Raw genomic sequence first — 21253 nt, 5'->3', positions numbered from 1 at the left:
ATTAGATCTCCATTGTAAGTTAGGGATGATAATGGATATTTTAGGGAGCGGCGGACCCATTTTTCATCCCTCGTTCCTGTTTAAAAAAATGCCTCACATTCTTTTTCCATCTTCGTAACAAGTTTCTGTTTAATTATTCTTTTAAAGAACGCAGATACCCACGAGTATCTATAGATTATAGAAACTTTTGAAGAAAACTAATATAAAAAATAATATAATAATTATAAAATAATCAATTCAATATAATTCAACACAGTTCATAATCTATTTTTTATGAAAAATAACATTTCAAAAAAATAAAATAAAATAAAAACATCTTCCAACATACTAACATAAGATAAATTTTTTTGTGGGGAGACTGAGCAACGTAGTAATGAACTTGAGAGGTAGAGAAAGTAAGTTAGAAATAGAGAGATGCAAAATCGAGGCCGATGATGATGAGTCTAGAAGAAAAAAGAAGAATTCGAATTAAAGACAGGAATTAAGGTTACTAATTCTATAAATTAATTTATGTATATATAAATTGATTAACTGGTTCCATGGGGCGAGTATATATGTCCCCGTCCATTTCACGTGACCAGGTTCCCACCTGTAAGATTTTATGAGTATCCATTTAGTTCCAAATCGCGAGTAACCCATTTTAGCAGGTTTTTTCATCGTCCTTATTGCTAGCATTCGTTTGTTCGCGACGTGAAGTTACTCCAGCCACTCAGTAAATTCTCAAATAATCAAAATTCAAGCTGTATTATTCTCATAAAGTCACATGTATCTTTGTTATAATAATATTAATCGAAGATACATGGTTAAATACTAAATAAGTCATATTTTCATAAATCTATAAAACAATAACTAATATCACATATTATAACTTGTGAAATCATAATATTTTCTAGAAGTGATATTAATGATTAATAACTTTGGAAGTACATATATGTTATTTATCTTATGTATATCTTATTTTATTTTTAGAGACATTTTTTTTGTGTCGACAATGTTAATTGCTATATAGAGACTTTTATCATTAAATAAAATTATAGAGAAATTAAAAATAAAATTAGTTGATATTTTTTTGATAATTCATTCAGTTTTAAATTTGAATTAAATAAAATTATATATTCAATTTATATTTGTTTGTTTATCCTAATGTGATAGTCAATAAAAAAATACACTGTAAAAAAAATTAATATAATCAATGAATATAAAAGATAAAAAATAAAAATTAAGATATGTTCTTATTAAGAAAAATTCAAGAAAATCGTTATAAAATGGAACTTATTAATCAAGTTCTACAAAATATTACAAAAAAATTGAAACATTATCAAATAAAATAGTAACATCTTTAAAAATTATGAATCAAAATATATAAAAAAAATATAAAACAGAATCATGAAAAAAAATTCACAAAAATTATAATTGAAGTACAAAAGCGAGAGAGAGAGAGGAGGAATAAAGTTAATTCTAATTTCATATATATAAAAAACAATAAGAGAATAAATTAAATTAAATTTATTCAATTTATTTCTTTATTCATTATTTATTAATATTTTAATATTTATCTTGATCGAATCAAATAATTAATATAATTGATTAAGTATAATTAGTATTGTTCATTTTAGTGGTATAACTGAAACATATTAAAACATTGAGGATAAAATTAAAACATAATACAAATTATTGTCTTGTAAATTTTCTTTCTTGAATAATAATCACATTTATAAACTTTAAAACACATCACTTTAATACAATAATATTTTTTATTAAAAATGAAAATTATGTTCAATATCACATATATTTGTTATTACTTATTAAATTATATAAAAATAATTTTTAAAATGTATCACTATATGAAAATAACTTAAATACATTTAAATATAATTATGATAATTAAATAAGTATTATATATTTTTAAATAATTTATACTTAATAATTTATCTCTAATAATATATTTAATAATGTGACCGTTTTTTGTATTTGTAAAACTTTTAATTATAGTAAAAGGTAACATATGCGGCAAAAAAAATAAAGTGACATAAAATTTTATTAAAAGAAAAAATATATTTTTTGTTTATTTTTTTTTATACATGTGTTAATTTTTTTAAGTTTAAATTTTAATTGATAAAAACTAATGACAGTTAAGTCTACTAAAAAAATAATAGCAATCAATTCAGAAATAAAATTTAAGTAAATGTGTTTTAGAAAACTTGAAATAAAATAAAGGTGTATTCAATCTTATTATTAATTGTAATCATATATATTTATTTCACGATTCATAACTCAAAAAATACAGGCCTATCCAAGATCATTAATAGTAGTTCGTTGTACTATGATATTTAAATGACAAAATAAAAAAATGAATAAAAATTAATCAACTTGGGTTGATCGAGTGGTCAGTTTATTCGTCTGCTTAAATAAGTGTTGGGGGTTCGAATCCCGTCTTGTGCATGCAGCAACCCATTAGCCAGTGGTAGACCCTTAAATGGAGCTCAAATCCACAACAAATTAGTCCTTGACCTGTCGGATTGGGAGATACCATGGACAATAAAAAAAATGAAGAAAAATCAATAAAAAGATATACTTATAATTTATTTTGACAAACGATGTAGCATACTCTAAATTATAGGAAGTTCTTAAAATTTTTCACGTTCTGTAATACCCAATTAAATAATAAATAATAAATTAATTATGAGCAAAAAGGATTAAAAATTTAAAATTTATAATTTGGAGAAATAAAAACATTTAGAATACGAATTAAAACATTTATCTTAAATATTTTAGTTCAAAATTAGGCCAAACGCACCAAAAATCAAATCACTGAGACCAAGTCTACATACTTAAACCTACACTTAGCAACATTTCAACACCATTTCACCATTTGAGGGAGAAAGACACGATTGGAGAGAAGAGAAGTGAGGAGCCCTAGTGTTACTATTTATTATCACTTTCAAATCCACATAACTTTCAAACCGTAGTTTTCTTTGACGATCCGTTTATGGTTACGCATTTGTCTTCTCATCCTCTTTGATTTCATATAGCTATTGTGGTAAGGAACTTCAAAATTCTTATCCCATTTTTTGTTTCTTTCTAATTTCGCGTTTTTGGGTTGAGGTATTAAAAAAAATTGTGATTTTACTACTTTAGAGAAAGCTCAAGCATAATCTCTAGCGGGATTTTGACTCAAAATTGAGTGGTACAAGGTAAGAAAACTCAATCTCTTTACTGTCCCTAATTTTAGGCAAAAATCCTAGTATGAATGATGAATTAATTGTTGTGATTAGATTATATGAATTAGCTTAGCTTGTTTGGTTGAATTAGTGCAGTTTGAGTACATGATGTGGTTACGGAATGATTGGTAGAGACTTGGAGGTTTCGGTTGAGGCTTGAATCTGGTCAGAAAGGAAAGTCAAGTGTTGGAAAAATCGCCATGGATAAGGTACGGGTTTTGTTTCGGGAAGGCATTATATAAAATTATGTGAAAACTTATGTTAATTGTCCGTAGGATAGGATTGAATGAAATTGATTGTTGTGGTGATTATTTGGTTGGATGGTAACTTGAATTATGATATGTATAAGTATGCATGATTATAATGGTATGGTTTGATTTTCCTATAATAGTAATTGATGTGGAAATCGGTAAGTTGAGGTAAACGGTGGTGTTGCCATGTTGAAAATGGTTGAAATAATGAGAATGAAATGATTGATTTTAGTTTGGTTGTGAACTATAGATGCATGAATGTGTATATTTAAGGTTTGATTGAAAATTGATTTAGTAGGTCTTGGATGGTTAGGAAGGGTAGAGAATTGATAAATGTATACTAAGGATGCTTATAAATGGTCTTGGGATGATTTAGAACTAAATTGGATTGAGAATTGGCAAAAAAGAACAATTGTGTAAAATTGGTAAAAATTGGTTTTTGACCAACTTCGATGACCCATAACTTGGCGCTTGGAGTCCAGAATTGAATGAAATCTATTTTAAATTAAAGTTAGTGAAAAGATCTTTAAAACTGTATAAGAACTTAGGAAAATGGATAATTGTACAAAAAGTTATAAAGGTTTAAATTTGGTGTTGAAAATTGACTTGTGCAGAGTTTGCGGTGTTTATGCCAGTGGGAGGTTCCGTGCGTACACGCTGGTCATGCGTATGCACGAATGGGATGTTGTGCGTATGCATCACTTTGAGCACTCAAGGGGGCAATAACAAGTTCTGCGCGTACGCACCATGTGTGCGTACGTGTGAATGGAAACTTGTGCATACGCACAAGGCGTGTGTACGCATGATGTGGAAAATTGAGAAAAAGCAGAGCTAAATTCTGCGCGTATGCACGAGGCGTACGTACGCACAAGCATCCTGTTTTGGCCTAATTAGTGATTTTGAACTATCTAACCCTCCTAGTTTGTTTATAACCCCTGTAACTCCCAACAAGATCTGATAACCAGTTTTTTTGGCTCTGAAATGAGTGAGAGTATATTAAATGAAAATGTGGATTAATGAATTCAAATTAATGATAATTGATGAAAGTTTGTGGTTAATGAACTACTTATTACAAAATTAATTAAAAACATTAATGATAATTAATTTTGATATAATTCACTGTACTACCAAGGACGGTGGTTGATCCCACTTTCATATTGAACTGATGTTTACTCTGGACAAGGACGGTGGTGAATCTCGCTTGCACATTGAGTTGAGTTCTGCCCAAGCAAAGGACGGTGGTTAATATAGCTTGTTTGTGTTCTCTCTGGCTGTAAGGGTGGCCAGGCACGCTCCCGGATAGTGCTACTTCCAGTGAGAAGGTGATAGGGCACTCTCCTTCTCTGAGACTGACTTGTGATAAGTTCGGGGTGTTCCTCCTGGGGATGCATGACAGAGAGATGATATCCAAGTTAGCTACTGGATGTGTTGGGTGCTGGCAGTTTAACCGACACGTGAGCTCATGACAAGTAGAATCCTATGTGTGTGTGTGCGCGCGTCTCTCTCTCTCTCTCTCTCTCTCTCTCTCTCTCTCTCTCTCTCTCTCTCTCTCTCTCTCTCTCTCTCTCTCTCTCTCTCTCTCTCTCTCTCTCTCTCTCTCTCTCTCTCTCTCTCTCTCTCTCTCTCTCTCTCTCTCTCTCTCTCTCTCTCTATATATATATATATATATATATATATATATATATATATATATATATATATATTCATGCTTTCTATCTTTAACGTTTTCAAGTGCGATGCAACTTTTGTTTTGCTTATCTTTTCTTTCACAGGCTCCTAGTTAAATTACCTTTCGAATATATGTATGTACTTTTGCTCATCTTTTGATTTACGACTATAGCGTAAGATTTTATGTATTACGGAATTACACACTCCATACATAATTCAAGGCTAATTAACTATCATACTTTGAGTTCAAAAATATTAAGTATAAAATTTAATATCCATATTTTTATGAGGTCATATCATACCAAAAATTTAAAATAAGCAACTATAAAAAATGCTTTAAATAAACCAAAAATAAATGTTATTAACTATATCACAACTAAAATAAATTTCCTTTCGTTTGATCATGTTCCTATATTATTATTGGATATTTTTCCTTTAGAAAAGAAAAATCAATTTTGTCGTCGAGAGAGCATCACTGACATCGCTGTTAGGGCTCATTGCGGGAAGCGTCGTCGTCACCGTCACTATGGGTTGAAGCCGCCATCGAGGAGTTCGAAGAGAGTAAGGAGCTCGCAGAGGGAGAAGAAAGGGTGCGACGGTGGTGAAAGACGCTGGAACCACTACTGTTGCCACCGCTACCGTGGTCGTTGCTGTCGCCGACCTGCTGTGTCGCTGCCGGAGGAAGAGAACTCGCACGAAGAGGTTGCTGGAGTTGCTGGTCCGTGCTGTTTGGTCTCCTTCTGCTCCATCGATGCTGCTATTGACGTAATCACCGTCTCTGATTGCCGAAAATGTCACTATTGTCGCTAGAAAATGCCGTCGTCAGAGCCACTGTCACTCACTCAGCTCTGCCTATTTTTGGTTCCCTTTTTGCTCGACGAAACCACTATTGTCGTGGGGTTGCCGTTGGAGGTATTTGCGTTGGATGAAGCTGTCACCATTGAGCTGTTCCACCACCGCCATTGCTGAAGGTGGCTGCCGGAGCTACTATTGCACCATCCTGCTTTGTTTCTTGTGGTGAGATTATTTGGTTCTGTTTCAGTTTACCGTAATACTCCTTTACTAATTTTGTTCAAATTTCGCTTAATATCTATTCTGCGTTAATTCCAAATTATGTCAGATACGTTGTTGTTGCTGTGATCATTGTGGTTGCATGGAAATCATCTAGGTTGCTGCCGCTGCTGCAAAATAAGAATAAAAGGGAGTTTGTCGCATTTAATTTTCGGGTTTCGACAAATTGAGGTAGGGGATGTTTGTCTTACAAATTTGAAATGATTTGAAATTTTAGAAAATATATGCATTTTAGTTTATGAGCATTTTAAGGCTTGCTTATCTTTATCAAATCTTGATTGATTAAAGCTTTGATAATTTAAGATTGTTTTTCGAAATTGATTAAAATCAATAACGGATTAAAATGAGATTAAATTCTCAAATAATAAAAATTAATTAGTAACAATGCTTGAAGTCTCTTGGTGGATGGATTAAGATTTTGACAATTTGTTTGTTGCCCTAATATGTAAACATTTAATAACTTAAAGATAAATTAAGATAAGAAAATAAATACATTGATTGGAAATTTGGTTTGTATATATTGAGAAATGGTTTGGTATTGAAAAGGTTGAGAAGGGTTTGCGAGATGTTTGGTTTGGATGGAACCCTTGAAGGGTAGAAAAGTCCGAGTTTTAAAGGGTGGGGGGTTTGCCAAACTTTTTATAAGATTTTGGATAAAATTGAATAATAAAATTGACAAGAATTATTGTTGTTTTCATAAAGACCAAAGACTTTGTCTTGGTGTTTTATTTGATTTATTCAAATTAAAGAGTTATGTCTTGAGAATTTTTATTGAAATTAAAATAATGGATAATTAAAATGAACTTAAAGTAGAGTTGAAGTTTGTAAGAACTGCAATTAATCAACCGGTTAATTAAGTAATTGATATTGCTCAAATTAGATTCCAAAAAGTTAGAGTGGGAATTTGAGGATTTAAATGTGATTTTTGGACTCAGTAGGTCTTTTTGAGTCAGAAAATATATTTTCTGCGAAAAACCGTAAAAAACCGCGAACTGACAGTTGAACCGGTTCAAGTTTGCCAGGTATCGCACGAGAAAAAGTGAAAACCGTCAAAAACCTTAGAAAAACATTAGAAATGGAAAACCGAGCATTAATTTTAAAGGTTTGGCCCGAAGTTGGGCCAAATTGGCTAAAAACGCTAACGGGTTGGACCAGGCCCAAGTTGGGCCCAAACCCAACATATAAAAGGGTTCATAAGTGAACCCATTTCAGCATAACACACAAACAAACACACTCACACAACTGAAAAAGAGAAGAAGAGAGAAACCCCAGGAGCACTATTCATTGTCAACTTCCGAAGCTCATATCTTGAGTTAGAGAGCTCTGATCACCGCACCGTTTGCGGCTACGCGTTTCTCGTGAAGAGCTCTACAAAACCCATACAAGAAACTGGAGAGGTAACCACGAAATCTTTTTTATTCTTCTCTCCAAAATTTTGATTCTTAGGGTTTGTGATTAAGTGAGTTTTTCTGATTTTGGATGTTTAGGTTTGCTCTAATCCTTGCTTAGCCTTGGATTTTTGCTATCAAATCTATTGAAAAAGGTAAGAGCCAATAAACCCTTGCAAAATTTCAAGTTTGATAAACCCTAGGTTGAATTATGGTGAATTATGTGCGTTATAGCTTGAAGTGGTAAGTATTTGAACTTGTTGGAGCTTATTGGTGATTGTTGGTGGCTTGGATTGCGTTGAAAATCCTAGCTTGTGCTCAACTTTGGTTTAAGGGCATATTGGGGATCAGCCAAGGTATAGTTTCGGTTTCCTCTATGTAGTATATAATATTCATGGACACTTAGGCTAGTAACCCATAGGATAGGTTTGGAATTTATGTTGTTGATGATTGTTTGGGTTGTTGATGTTGTAAATGTTGATTGAGATAATGGGGATTGGAATGTGATGTGTGATGAACTTGTATGAATATGTATGTTAGTCATTAATATGGAGTATGAATGAGTTGATGAGAAAGATTGATATTGAGGAAATGAGACTTTGTGAATGTATTGGTGGGAAATTACTTGATGTGTTGTATATTGATATTCAAGGTTGAAAATGTTGAAATGTAAAGGAAAGAGTAGTAAAAATGGTGCAATATGTCTTAGAGTGTGGATTTTGATGAGAAATGGAGTTACGAATGGTTTGGTATAGGTTGGAATGTGTATGGTAAGAAATGGTGGTAAATGTGAACTTTGGTAAAAGTGGATTTTTGGTGAACTTTTTTCGATCATAACTTTTACCTCAGTTTTCAAAATTTGATGAAACTTATCTAGAATTAAAGATCTTTGAAAATCCTTTTAATCGATATAAAGTTTGTGAAAATTGGAACTTTGTAGAGGAAGTTATGATTATTCAAAGTTGGTGTTAAAAATCTGAAATTCTGCAAAGTTGCAGAATTTTATGATTTCTAATGTGTGCGCACGCACAACCCTGCAAAAATTTCAATCTATGCGGACGCACAGACTTGTGCACATGCACAGGAAGGGAAGTGCTCACTGGTTGCACGCTAGCACAGCTGGTGCGCACACACATCAATGGAGAATTGCAACCTGTGCGGACGCACACACCCCTGTGCGCACGCACAAGTCGGGAAGGGGAGTCTGTTGGGGGCGCTAGCACACCCTGTGCGAGTGAACAGACCTTATGGATTTCAGTATCTGTGCGTACGCACACACCCCTGTGTGCACGCACACCTTTTAAAATCCCCTGGGCATGCGCATACACACACCCCTGTGTGGCCACACACGCCCTGTCTCTCAAATTTTACTTGTTTTCAACTATTCCACCTTCCCAACAAGGTTGTAAGCTTCTCTAACACTATTTTAGGACTCTTGGTCCTAGTTTTAGACATTTAAAATATTGGGAAAGAATTAAATGGTTTTAAATGATATTATTCGGAAAACTTAGAAAACGGAGGCCTAGATTTATGTCGTGCTGAGGATGGTGTGATAGTATGTGATGCATGTTGATGTACGAGATGGGCACTGAGGGATTGTTGAGTTCGTAATTGGAAATGTGAATTGGTGGTGGTTGAGATGAGTCGAGGACTCGAATGTGTGATGAGGAATCACTGATGTATTGAAAATGTTTTCTAGAAAACCACTGCACTATTATTTTATATTGAGATTATGAGATGCTATGCGCCTGGCAGGAACAGCAGTTGGATCCCGCCTATCGAGGTAGCGGTGACGGCGTAAGGACGGTGGTTCGTCCCGCATGCGTTGAGATATGAGGTCTGTGGCAAGAGTATCCCGCTCGCATCCCTTCGGATCAATAGAGCGTGCAGGCGCCGGTACCTGGATAGTGATCCGAGCACTATATCTCGGGGGTTCCCATATGAGAATTTCGAAGGGTGACGTCTCCATGGAGATGTGTCGGGTTGGCAGTTGAACCGACAATGTGATATCACAGCCAGTAGGACAGGCATTCATCATATGCATTTTCTATCTGTTTGTATGCTTTGACTACTTGGAATGGCTTGCCTATTCGTATAACATGCCTACTTGCTATTTGAATTATTTGTCTTACATGCTTCAACTTGTGTTTTACTTGCATTGTATATTACCTGTGCTTTCTACTGGGATTGAGGAGGTTCGGAAGGCGATAGCGATGGGATCGCATGGAGGATAGGTTGGTGAAGGCTGTGGGACAGCGGTGTTTGTTTAGAGTAGAAATTTCCTAAGATAGATTACCCGGTTATTTATGTTAAGATTGGTATATTTATGCTTATTTGTTTTAGTATGCTTAAGTCTGGATCTTGTGATGGATAAGGAGCTTAGGATTGCCTTTGGCGTCCCGAGGTCTTATATCCTACATCCCTGGGTACTGTTACCATACTGAGAACTCTCGGTTCTCATACCATATTTCTGTTGTATTTTTCAGATACAGGTCACAACCCACCTCAGTGAGTTGCTTTAGATGGTGATAGAAGCGGAGGATCTTGGATTCTTTTGGAGTCTTTTTGGTTTATTTTGTTTATACATCTCTCCTTTTGTAGTTTGTTTTGCCTAGAGGCATGTATTTGAGAGAACAAAACTTGTATAAGCTGTTTTCACTGTTTGGTTTTGTATATCTGTATATGGCTAGCCGGCTTAAACTCCGCGAGTCGTGGCTAGTCGTGGCTAGTTCCTTATGATATTATATACTTATCTTTTGTTATATCTTATCTGTTTCTTGTACCTTAAGATAGTAGCTTCGTTAGTACATTTTGCGCTTTGAAATCCTGTTTTTGAGCTATATCCTTCATCGGACTTCTAGATTATACTATTCTTTCTATATATGTATATTATGTATGAGCTTAGAACTGTCGTAATCTCTGATTAACCTTTGCTTTACGACACGAAATAAACCTTAGGCTAATTAGGGTGTTACAAAGTTTGTTTAGAAACTTGGTTAAATAAAATGAGCCTTTATGGTTGTGATTGATTTTGTAAAATTAATTGGTGAATTAACTTACTTAATTAACAATGAAAAGAATAAATAAAGTAATTAAAGTTAACTTGAAAAGAGATTTAATTAATTAAAGATTTAAAATTTTAATTAATTATCAACCAAAGAATTTGGAAATAGGAAGAGTGAGTTTGAGGTTTTAATAGAATTAAACATCAGAGTTGAGAGAAAAATAGTTATTTAAAGAATATGATTACAAAGTTGTGATTTTAAAGAATGATGAGGTAAGTGTCAAGTACCTTTAGCTATATCTTAAGTTGAATTTGAGGATTATAAAAGCTTGATCTATTAGCCCCTAAAATGATAAATTAATCGATGATTTGATGAAATTTGAATGAAAAAGAGATTATGTGTTTGGGTTAGCTTAAGTTGATTATAAATGATTATGTTGTATGAAGTGTAGGATATTGTAACGGCCTAAGTTTAACCCGGTGAATATTAAAGTGTGTGGAGTAAGAAGTGGAGCTGAGTTGATGGTCATGATGAAAATTATGTTTGTTATGAGATCATTGATGAGAAATGAGATTTGACTTGAGGCTTATGATGAAAACTATGATTGAGATATATGCTAGAGATTATGATTGATGATGAATGATTATGTTATTGATGATATGATGGGTAATAATGATGAATTTGATGATGATAATGGTTTTGGTTAATGATGATTATTGATTGGCAAGGATGGGGGTTTGTCCCGCTTGCATGATTTTGAGTTGTTAAGCCTTTTTGGCAAGCCTGTACCCCCAGTAACCTCCGTATGGAGTCTAAGAACCATTTTAAGGGTTTGAAATATGTCGGAGATAGATTTACTGAGTCTAATTGAAATAATTCCCCTATAAACCTTGTTAAATGAAATAAGAGTGTTGTGAGGATGGTGGTTTCGCCCTTCCCATAGTGAGGATGGTGGCTTCGTCTCGCTCACGGATTGACAATGTTGTTAAATGTGATATGATTGAACCATTTTATGTGTTGTGATTATGATTGAATATGATTATAAATGTGATATGATAACTGAATTGGCAAGGACGTGAGTTTTATCTCACTTGTGTTGTTGATGAGGCACCTGCACCTGGCAAAGATTGTGGTTTTGTCCCATTCACATTCTCTCTGATTGCAAGGTGGAAAGACACTTTTCTTTGTTTTATATGGCACGGCCCTATAGGAGAAGGTGGCAGGACACACTTCTTCAATTATATTCTTCCTGGAGATGCGCAACAGAGAGATGATGCTCGGGTTAACTATTGGATGTGTTGGATCATATGCATTTGTTTAAATTATTTAGGTATACATTTTATTGTTGTGTTGTGTTTATGTGATTTATCTGATTATGTCTATTTGTTATGTGCTTTATATATATATATATATATATATATTTATTTATTTATTTATTTTTGTGTGATTGAATTATTTGATTTGATTGTATTTGCTGGTGTACGGAGGTGATGGAGGTTGAGGCGGATTGACTTTAGATTGTCTTTAGACTAATTTATGTGTTTAATATATAAGAAAAGAGATGATAATTTATTAGGTAGAAAATACTTAGGTATGTCTTTAAACCCTAAAGAAAAGACTTAAAGACTTATTGTGTTTTTTCTGAATCACATATGACTAAGGAACCTCTAAATATAAAATTATGTATATAAGCAAAAATGATTTGAAAATAAAAAAACTAAAGACCAGCTTTTATAAAGATAAACTTCTTGAGATGTGAGTTGGTTAGGTGTATTTGTTTCTATAAATTTTGTGGCATTTTCTTTTTCTATGGAGGACCGTGTGGTTTGATTTTTATCCCCTATATCTAATATTTTTCAGAAAAACAGACGAAAAAGACAAGCATTGGGTGTGCGTTATTTGTTTTATTATGTTAGATATTCCTTCATTTTTGTTATTGTTATTTTACATTTTATAAAGATGGGTAGAAATTGTAATTATGTATGTTTATTTATTATTTGTATAAACTATTGTAAATAAAAAGTGCAGTCATGAATTGTGGTGTATTTATATTTATCCGTGTGATTTGTTTTTAGAAGAAAATAAAGTGTATAAAAAGGGAAAATTATATGGAACCAACTCCAAATTAGCCAAAAATGGAACAACTTAATTAATTATAAATATAGTAATTAGTTTTATTTATTTATAATTTAAAATATTGGTTATTAAATGTTTCACCACGTGAATCACGGAAACTGATTCAATTAGCTTCCGTCTCTTTACCCTCCTTCTCTCTCCAAATGCTTAAAACATGATAAATCAGAAAATAGATTCAGAACCATTCAATTTACAAAGAAAAGAAACATCATAATGCCTAGCATAAGCACCATCCACGTAGAGATTTTGGATTCACTCAGAGACATTTGGCTGATTTTTGTCTGGTACCCTCTTAGTTCCCTAGCATTGTCGATAAAAAAAAAATACATATCAATTTTTCAAAGGAAAGTTACTAAGAATTTCAGGTAAAGGCTCCTACTTTATATAGATAGATATGGATATGTCATGGTAATATCTTTGCTACCAGAGTAGTGCAACGGAAAGCGTGGCATTCTGTTGTTGAGGGTGTTATAGCTAGTTAATGTTCTCACCATCCCTCTATTCTTCTTTGTTTCCCTTCCATGCTTCAGTTCTTCATGTAATTCAAACCATCATTTCCATGGGCTCTTCAATCTAGTTTGATACTGGAAGATCGGAGGCTTGCTATACTTTGACTGTGTGGGTAATTCCACAAACAGTAAAAAACCATCTCCTCAGCTGAGCTATGTGGGCAAAAAGAGCTCACAAAATAGAACTTGGAATTCAACCTATGCATCATCGATAAACTACTTGTGCATAATTTTCCACAATAAATTCTTGGTTTTAGGGTTGGCAATTGATATTCCAAAGAATTGGCTATAATCCTTTATTACTGTGCTATTTTTGCATAAATTTTACTGGAGGATAAAAAATTGAAAGGCTACATGGTAACCTCACCACTGCCTCCTTTCTTGTCGTCAAGATTTGCATCTGCCTCCACCTCTCCTTCCCCTCGCCACTCCTCTGCGTCTGTCACTGCGACTACCTCCTACCTTGTCGTTGAGATTTCAGTCCACCTCCCCTCCTCCTTCGCCTTTCCTCCGTGTTTGCCACAACCACTGCCATATATATAATCAAGTTTGATAAACATTCAAATTGAGAAGTATTAAGGGGTTAATCAATATTAGGTTTTTTTATTTAAATTATTTATTTACTGAAATATGTAACGTGAAAATATTTATGTTTTTACACTGTCATTATATTTATACATTTTGGTAGCGTTTGTTTTCGGAGACAGGACACAGAGACATGGACAGTACATGTTTAAAACATGTTTGGAAGCAGAGACATAGACACAGAACACATTGTCTCCGAGACAGTTTTTTATATTTTTGTGTCCACTCTTCTACGAAGGACAATGATGGACACGGAATTTGAAAGAGTGGACACGGACTTTTTATAAATTTTGTTTTCCTTTTTGTCCATAGATATTTTTTATTATTCCACTATTATCCCTTCTTATTTTTTCTATAATTAGTCTTAAACTATTTTTTTTTCATGTAAAAACGGATCCTTTTTTAAACCTAATTTTTTATTTAAAATTAATCTGGCTTATTAACCTAAATAAAATTTTTTATTAATCAAACTCAGATCTATTTTTTTATTAATCTTAACCATATGTATTACTATATATTAATAATAAATTTAAAATAAAATAAATATATTTATAATTTTTATTTTAATATAAATACTATTATATATTTTTTTATTAAAATTTTTGGTCTCTTCAAATATTTTTTCAAATTTCGTCTGTACTCTTACGTACTCTCATTCTTTATTAAATTAGTTTGTACTTAATGTAGAAAATTTGGAATCATATAGTTATTTTAGTCATTTTATATAATATTTTAGTTTTGTCCACGTGTATCAAAACATAATACTGGACATTACATTAGTGTCTTGTACATGGTATCCAAACACAATACACAAACAAACAATAATTTTTAGTGTTTCCATCCTATTGTCTCTGTCTCAATGTCATGTTCTGTCCTGTCTCTGAAAACAAACGCAGCCAAGAGTACACAGGATAGAATAGAAGACGAATAAGCACAGAAATTGGATATTATGCTCCTGACATATATAACACCTTCAAAAAATATATCCCAGATACATTGAGGATATGTTACATCTGTATAGATGTACATATCTAAGTTATTGTACAACCGAGATAAAGAAAAAAAAAATAGCCAAATGTATTTGAGATATATTATGATCCGAATTGATTTTTTATTTTATTTAATATTATTCAAATAATTATAATTTGTATATAATTTCTATGGATCACATTAGGAGCACTAGAATGAAACATTTCTTAAAATGCAAATCAATTATAATTTGTATATAATTTGATTAAATTAAACTTAAGTGAGATGAAATATTATTTTTACTATTTAATAATAATGTGTTTTTTTATTTTTATTATTTAACTTTTGATTTTATTATAATTTTATAGATTTATTTATAATAGGATGGTTCTATTCTGATACCTAATTATTACTGTAGGATTGTTTATTGTAGTTCTATTTCTGTTCTTTGTTGTTTCTTTCCTTGACTACCCGTAACGGACAACGTTGCAAAATGTTTGGGCCTTTGGAAAACACATTTGGATTACCCCACCAGTGTTCGAACAATATTGTTAGGAGATACGCCCACAAGGCCACAATCCTGCATTTTTTGTAATAATACTTGTTGAACTAAATTTTGTTGAGATCTCTAAAGTTTAGACATTTATAACTTCTGGGCCAAGACTAGACCATCTTTCATTGAACATAGTGAATTTCTCAAGCACAAAAAAAAAAAGCTCGTAAGAATTTCTATTGATAGACATTTACAAAGCACCAACACTTTTTTTATTCGTTCGGCATGCGTGTTTTTTTATCAGTTTTATGTCCAGTCTGTCTTAATAAAAAGTAAAAAATTTTTTTCAGATATGTTTAGATACATCTAAATATTATTACATGTCAGCATGTTCGACTTTATTCTTAACATGTATTATTAAAATGAGTTTACAGACAGTATATATTATTAATTATTAAAATAAAATATATTTTAAATATTTTATATAATTAAAAAAATATTAAAAATAATTAAAAAATTAATTTATATTTTAATATCAATAAAATACTAAAATATCATTATAATTTATCTAAAAAATATTTTATATTTTATATATATACCGTGTTTCTGTATTTTATAAGAATTTTAAATTCATATATTTGTGTGTTCCGTATCGTATTGTGTCATGTATTCATGTCAGCGTTCATACATCATAGATAGACATGTAAGATTTTGATCTAGTGATCGTCTTCTATATGTTGCAATAAGTATATTTGGATTTAAAATTTGGCTAATATTAAATAATGAATTAAATCTTTAATATTGATCGTAAGTATAATGTGTGTGAATTTATAATATTTATGGTTAAAAGTTGTCCAATCTATGTGATAAAATAAAAATTTTCTATTAATAGATCAACTCCATATTTAAAAATTTTAACTTTTTTGAGTTTTTTTTTTTTTCTTAAGATAGGAATTCATCAACTTTTAACATTGGGTTAAAGGTAAAAAAGGAAAAAAAAAATTTTTTAACCCCGTTTCTGCTGCTAGACATAGGAATCATCTATTCTCTCTGTTGCATAATATTTGTTTCATTTGAATTTTTAATGTTTCAAATAAAATGTTTGCGACATAATAATATTTAGGTAATATTAATTTCTTTCTTTAAATTTACTCCTAATAATGATACAATTTTTAACGTTTCAAAATATCTCTGACATTGGATTAATTAAAATTTGTGCTTCTATAGGAAGTAGTTATTTTTGTCTCTTTATTTACATAAGATGTCATGCATTTTATTTTTCTTAATTTGTAGAGTGAATGGTCAAAATTAGTCTCTAAAAAATTATTCGTTTTTTAAATTAGTTTTTGAATTTTTTTAATTAAATTTATTTTTTAAAAATTTTAAATTAGTTATATTAATCCTTTCGTTACTTTCATTATTAATAGCGTCAGAATTTGTTAATGTGGTGTATTATGCAACATTACAACACACACTCTGACTATTAACATGATCAGTTTATAAAATTAGATTAAATCAATTTAAATTAAGGAATTCTAATACCTCAAATTCTCTCTTCAATTAGATTTTGATTTAATCTAATTTCATAAACTTATTATATTAATAGTTAATTAAGATCCCTAACTAGGTGTGTGTTGATGTGTCACTTAACGTACCACATTAATAAATTTTGACACCATCAACAAAAAAAAGTAACAGAAGGACTAACATAATTACTTTAAAATCTTAAAAAAAAAATTTTGATTAAAAAAATTTTTCAGACATGAATTTGGAAAAGTGTGTTTTTCTTTTTTAGAATTATTGATCTTTATATGTAGCTATCAGCCCAAAAGAACTAGTCCTACAGGTACACAAAAAATTGAAGAGTTATAAGCGCAAATAGAAACATAACGCTTTTTAGCATGTTCATCAGGCACGTAACAAGAAGATAATTTTAATATTCTGAATCATTCAATTAAATTTATGTGTTAAAGTAATTTTTAAAATATTAGATTTTAAAATTAGTTATTTAATTTATGTAACAATACACAATTGCATATGAACAACTCTGACACTAGCATGTATATATGAGAATAAAATTTATTATAATAATATCATATTCATAGTAAATATTAAAAGAAGAACATCCAAGTTCCAATACTTGCATCAAGTGCAAAAGAAGACTGAAAATCAAATCATACTCAACACTCAACAATGAAAACCAACACAAATTAAAAAGGCAATAGAACACTTGATGTCTTAGAAAAACTCATAATATATAATCCCAGTAGGCAAATTCACAGAAAAAGCTATTTATTTATTCTTGTTTGCCCAAGAGAGTGAGGAGGAAGTGCTTGTAGTCCCCTGAGGTTTCCTTGGCCACAGCATGCTCAAGAAGAACACTGTTTCTTTTGTAATACACTTCTGAGATGACCTTCAAGTCCTTCTCCGCCCTACTCACCACCACTCGTGTCAGCGCATCCTCGTCCGTTCCCACCTTCTTGATCGCGTTGCGCACCACCTTATACGATATCATCATAAGAGTTTAGGGTTTAGGGTTTAGGATTTATTGTTGCTTATCACTTTATACTTAAGAATGCAATACATTTTACCTACTAAGGGTATATTTTATATCAGTATTTTTATTTTTTAAAATATTATGAAAAAATATATAAAAAATAAAAAAAATATTTTACATAAAAATAAAAAATGCAAATACAAATCAAGTGCACTAACATCTAACCCACTAGTAGATAAAATACAAACACAAATGGTGAATAGGATTTTTTTATATTTTGTTTTTGGAGGGAGAGTGTTTTGTTATTTGGGTGCATCTTGTATGCTATTGTCCAAATTTTGTATGTTTGTGGGAAAAAAAAAAAAACATGATATTAACCGACAAAATAAAGGAGCCACTTACATAAGTGATGATTCTAACAATTTTATAAACACAAGGAGAGAAATTCACCAAAAAGTAGAGTAAAAGAAATTATAAAGAAAAGGTGGGTTCCAAGAATATATACAATTGTGCAAAAATTCAAGGACTGATTTTGTCGCATTGAAGACACCAATAAAATTTTTCAATGACAAAAATAAAAGAAATAAACGATATTGGTGTAAACTAGTAGGTAGAGAGTTGGTTTTACCTTCTCATAGTACTTAACATGATCATTGATGCAACGAATGGCAGTGTACAAAGCCTTCTGAAACTCATCGGAAGCTTCATCCAACAGTTTCTGCATCCAAAATTCCAAATATTTACAAATAATAAGTTAAACATCGGAATATCCTTTTTTTTTTTTCCAAAAAGTAATATATTATAAAAAAATAAAAGCTTTCAAAAAAATTATTATAGTATTACTCATTAGATTATTCGAATAAATACTAAATACGATAAGACATATCAAATTAGTACTTAACCTGCTATATCAATATTTAATACAATAAATTAACAACAAGAATAAAAAATAATTAAACTTTCTAGATCAAAAGAAGGGAATAAAAATTATAAGCATCAATCAAACTCAAAATTCATCTATTTTACAGCAAACTAAAATCTTAAGATTTTTTTTTTCACTTTTTTTCATAAACTCAAAAAATAAAAAATATCAAAGAAAATAAATAAATGTATAAACTATAGAGAACATAAGAGGGTTAAGATTTATGTATACCTTGGTGATGGAAGTGCCATGGATCTCTCTGTAACGGTTGAAAGTAGCAATGAGTTGAGTCTTGCTCCTTGTGCTGAGGACTCTTATGGCTTCTTCTTGGCTACCTTTCTTCTCTTTCACAGCCTCATGAAGAATCTCAGCTTCAGATTGTGCCAATTTTGCATTGATCTCATCACCAATGTATCTGTATGCAGTCACTAGCCCCAACAAAAGCTGCACAAAATCATCCCCAATAAAAATTCACATATAATCAACAGCGGTGTGTTTATGGATCGGATCCGATCCGTACCAAAAATTACGGATATGGATTCGATTCGCAATGCTATCGGATCGGATTCCGCATACTAATTCGATCGGATTGCGAATTTTGTATAGGTATCCGTACACTAATCCGATCCGATCCGCGTTCATCTCTAAACACCATAACATATCATAAAATAAATATGCTTTTTTCCAATAAAATTCTAGATATTTTAATTTAGTTATAACAAATATTTATTCAGAAATGTCCGTACGACCCAAAAATTAATCACTAAATTGTATGTATTTTATATAACGACAAATTTAACAGTTGATTTTAGTATAATATAACATAGTTATTTATTTATAAATTTTAAAATTCGGCACCAAACTATTAAATAATAAGATAACATAAAAAAATGACTTGCCTGGCGAAGATGTCCGGAAGTATGCGCCGCGACATCTTCCTCCAAGGATCGCTTATAGCGGTTGAGGTAAGCACGCCTCACCGCTAAAAGCTCCTCAGGGGACAGAACACATGAAATTTCCACAATGATATGGTAGTTCATGCCATTCCTAATGGCAACATTAGCCAAAACAGCATCACGATCCGCAGGTTCTAGAATCCACCGATAAACAGCTTTCTGTTTTTTCAAGTACCAATAGTAAAGAACAGAATTAGTGAGAGTTTTCAAATAATTTTCTTTTTCAATAGTTCAAACTCTCACAAAGATTCAAAAAATTAAGTGAGAAGATTCAAATACAAGACCACAAAATATTACCAAGACTAAAAAAATAAATCAAACATCTACATAAACAAGTAAAATTTGTAATAAACAAATAGAATTAGTGAGAGTTTTCAAAATAACATTGATGATAGAATCATAAAACATGATCAAAGCTAAGATGATCATATTCTTTTATGGTGAATTATGATACAAATTAATTAATAATGGTACCTCAAAGTCTCCTCTGATCTCCGATTCGAGGCGCTTAACAAGATCTTCATGGAAGATCTCTTCATAAGCTCTTCTGATTTGCTGCCTCTGATGAACATTTCTATGACCCAATATTGCTATCACACTCCTTTCATCAGTACCCCATCCTACAATATAAGTTCATATATTTACTTAATTAATTCATTTCAAATTCCGGTCTAAATAGGACAATCAGATAGATGACACAAAAACTATCCAATTCTCCAAAGTTTTGAAAGAAAATAATATAATAATAATAATAATAAAAAATGTACTAACAAATTCAAAATAGAACCAATGCATATATAAGACTAAGAAACAAATTTAATTGTTTATAATTGTTCCACCTTGGAAAGCCTTGTTGAGAGATTCAGCATCTTCCTGGGGAGAGTGGTTGGGTGGAGCAATAAGGGTAGCCATGGTTTTGAATCAATGTATGTATAGTGTTAACTATGAACTATCACAGATGTTATGATGATGAAATTTTCGTTCAGAGATCATCTATTTATAATTCATAACGCCAATGGTTTGCACTTATCCTGTAATTTTTCTATTGGTAATTGGTAATTACTAATTATAATATGGAATACAACTATTAAAAATTTTTATTGAAAACTATCTAGATGTACAAAAAAAAATCAACCATAAAATTAATTATAGATATAAAATATATATTAAAAATGAGTTAAATAATATAATTTAAAATAGAATAAATTTTGAATTAATTGTCTTATTGAATAATGGTAAAATAAAATATGTCAATTTTTTTTTAAATTGGATTTCAAAATCTATTTAATAAAAAATAGAATTTCATCAGTTTAGAGAATAAAAATAAAATAAAATAATTTCTTTGTTTTTAGATTTTAATAAAAATAAAAATAAATAAAGAGAGAGAGAGAGCGATGGGTGGAATTTATTATTACATTAAATTTTCTTTCCTTTTCATTTTTGACTCAACGGATACGAATTCTAAGCCAAATTTGGGTAATAATTAATAGCGGCATAACCTGTACTCAACTACAAATGGTTTATTCAGATTGGAGATCATTCACAAATCACTATATCACTGCCACATACATGGATTAGTGAA

General features: G+C 31.2%; 1 protein-coding gene across 1 annotated transcript; it reads right to left on the bottom strand.

The window, feature by feature from the left end:
• Positions 1 to 17374: 17374 nt before the first annotated feature.
• LOC112772257 (annexin-like protein RJ4) lies at positions 17375 to 20809 on the bottom strand. The gene is made up of 6 exons (XM_025817161.2): positions 20511 to 20809; positions 20146 to 20291; positions 19615 to 19830; positions 18947 to 19159; positions 18422 to 18511; positions 17375 to 17796 (listed from the first exon to the last, which is right to left on the bottom strand). The coding sequence occupies exons 1-6, from the start codon at positions 20581 to 20583 to the stop codon at positions 17593 to 17595; spliced, it is 942 nt and encodes a 313-aa protein (XP_025672946.1). The 5' UTR covers positions 20584 to 20809; the 3' UTR covers positions 17375 to 17592.
• Positions 20810 to 21253: the final 444 nt, after the last annotated feature.

This window comes from Arachis hypogaea, chromosome 18 (assembly GCF_003086295.3).
Source record: "Arachis hypogaea cultivar Tifrunner chromosome 18, arahy.Tifrunner.gnm2.J5K5, whole genome shotgun sequence".
NCBI lineage: Eukaryota > Viridiplantae > Streptophyta > Magnoliopsida > Fabales > Fabaceae > Arachis > Arachis hypogaea.
This window is presented reverse-complemented; position numbering and strand designations above follow the sequence as displayed.

What these genes read in the sequence shown, in the direction of transcription:
- LOC112772257 (XM_025817161.2), bottom strand. Translation starts at nt 20,583, where the DNA reads ATGGCTACCCTTATTGCTCCACCCAACCACTCTCCCCAGGAAGATGCT. An exon ending in ATGGCACTTCCATCACCAAG is followed by an intron (nt 18,512 to 18,946) that starts GTATACATAAAT and finishes TTTTGGATGCAG; the next exon opens with AAACTGTTGGATGAAGCTTC. An exon ending in ATGTTAAGTACTATGAGAAG is followed by an intron (nt 17,797 to 18,421) that starts GTAAAACCAACT and finishes ATATCGTATAAG; the next exon opens with GTGGTGCGCAACGCGATCAA.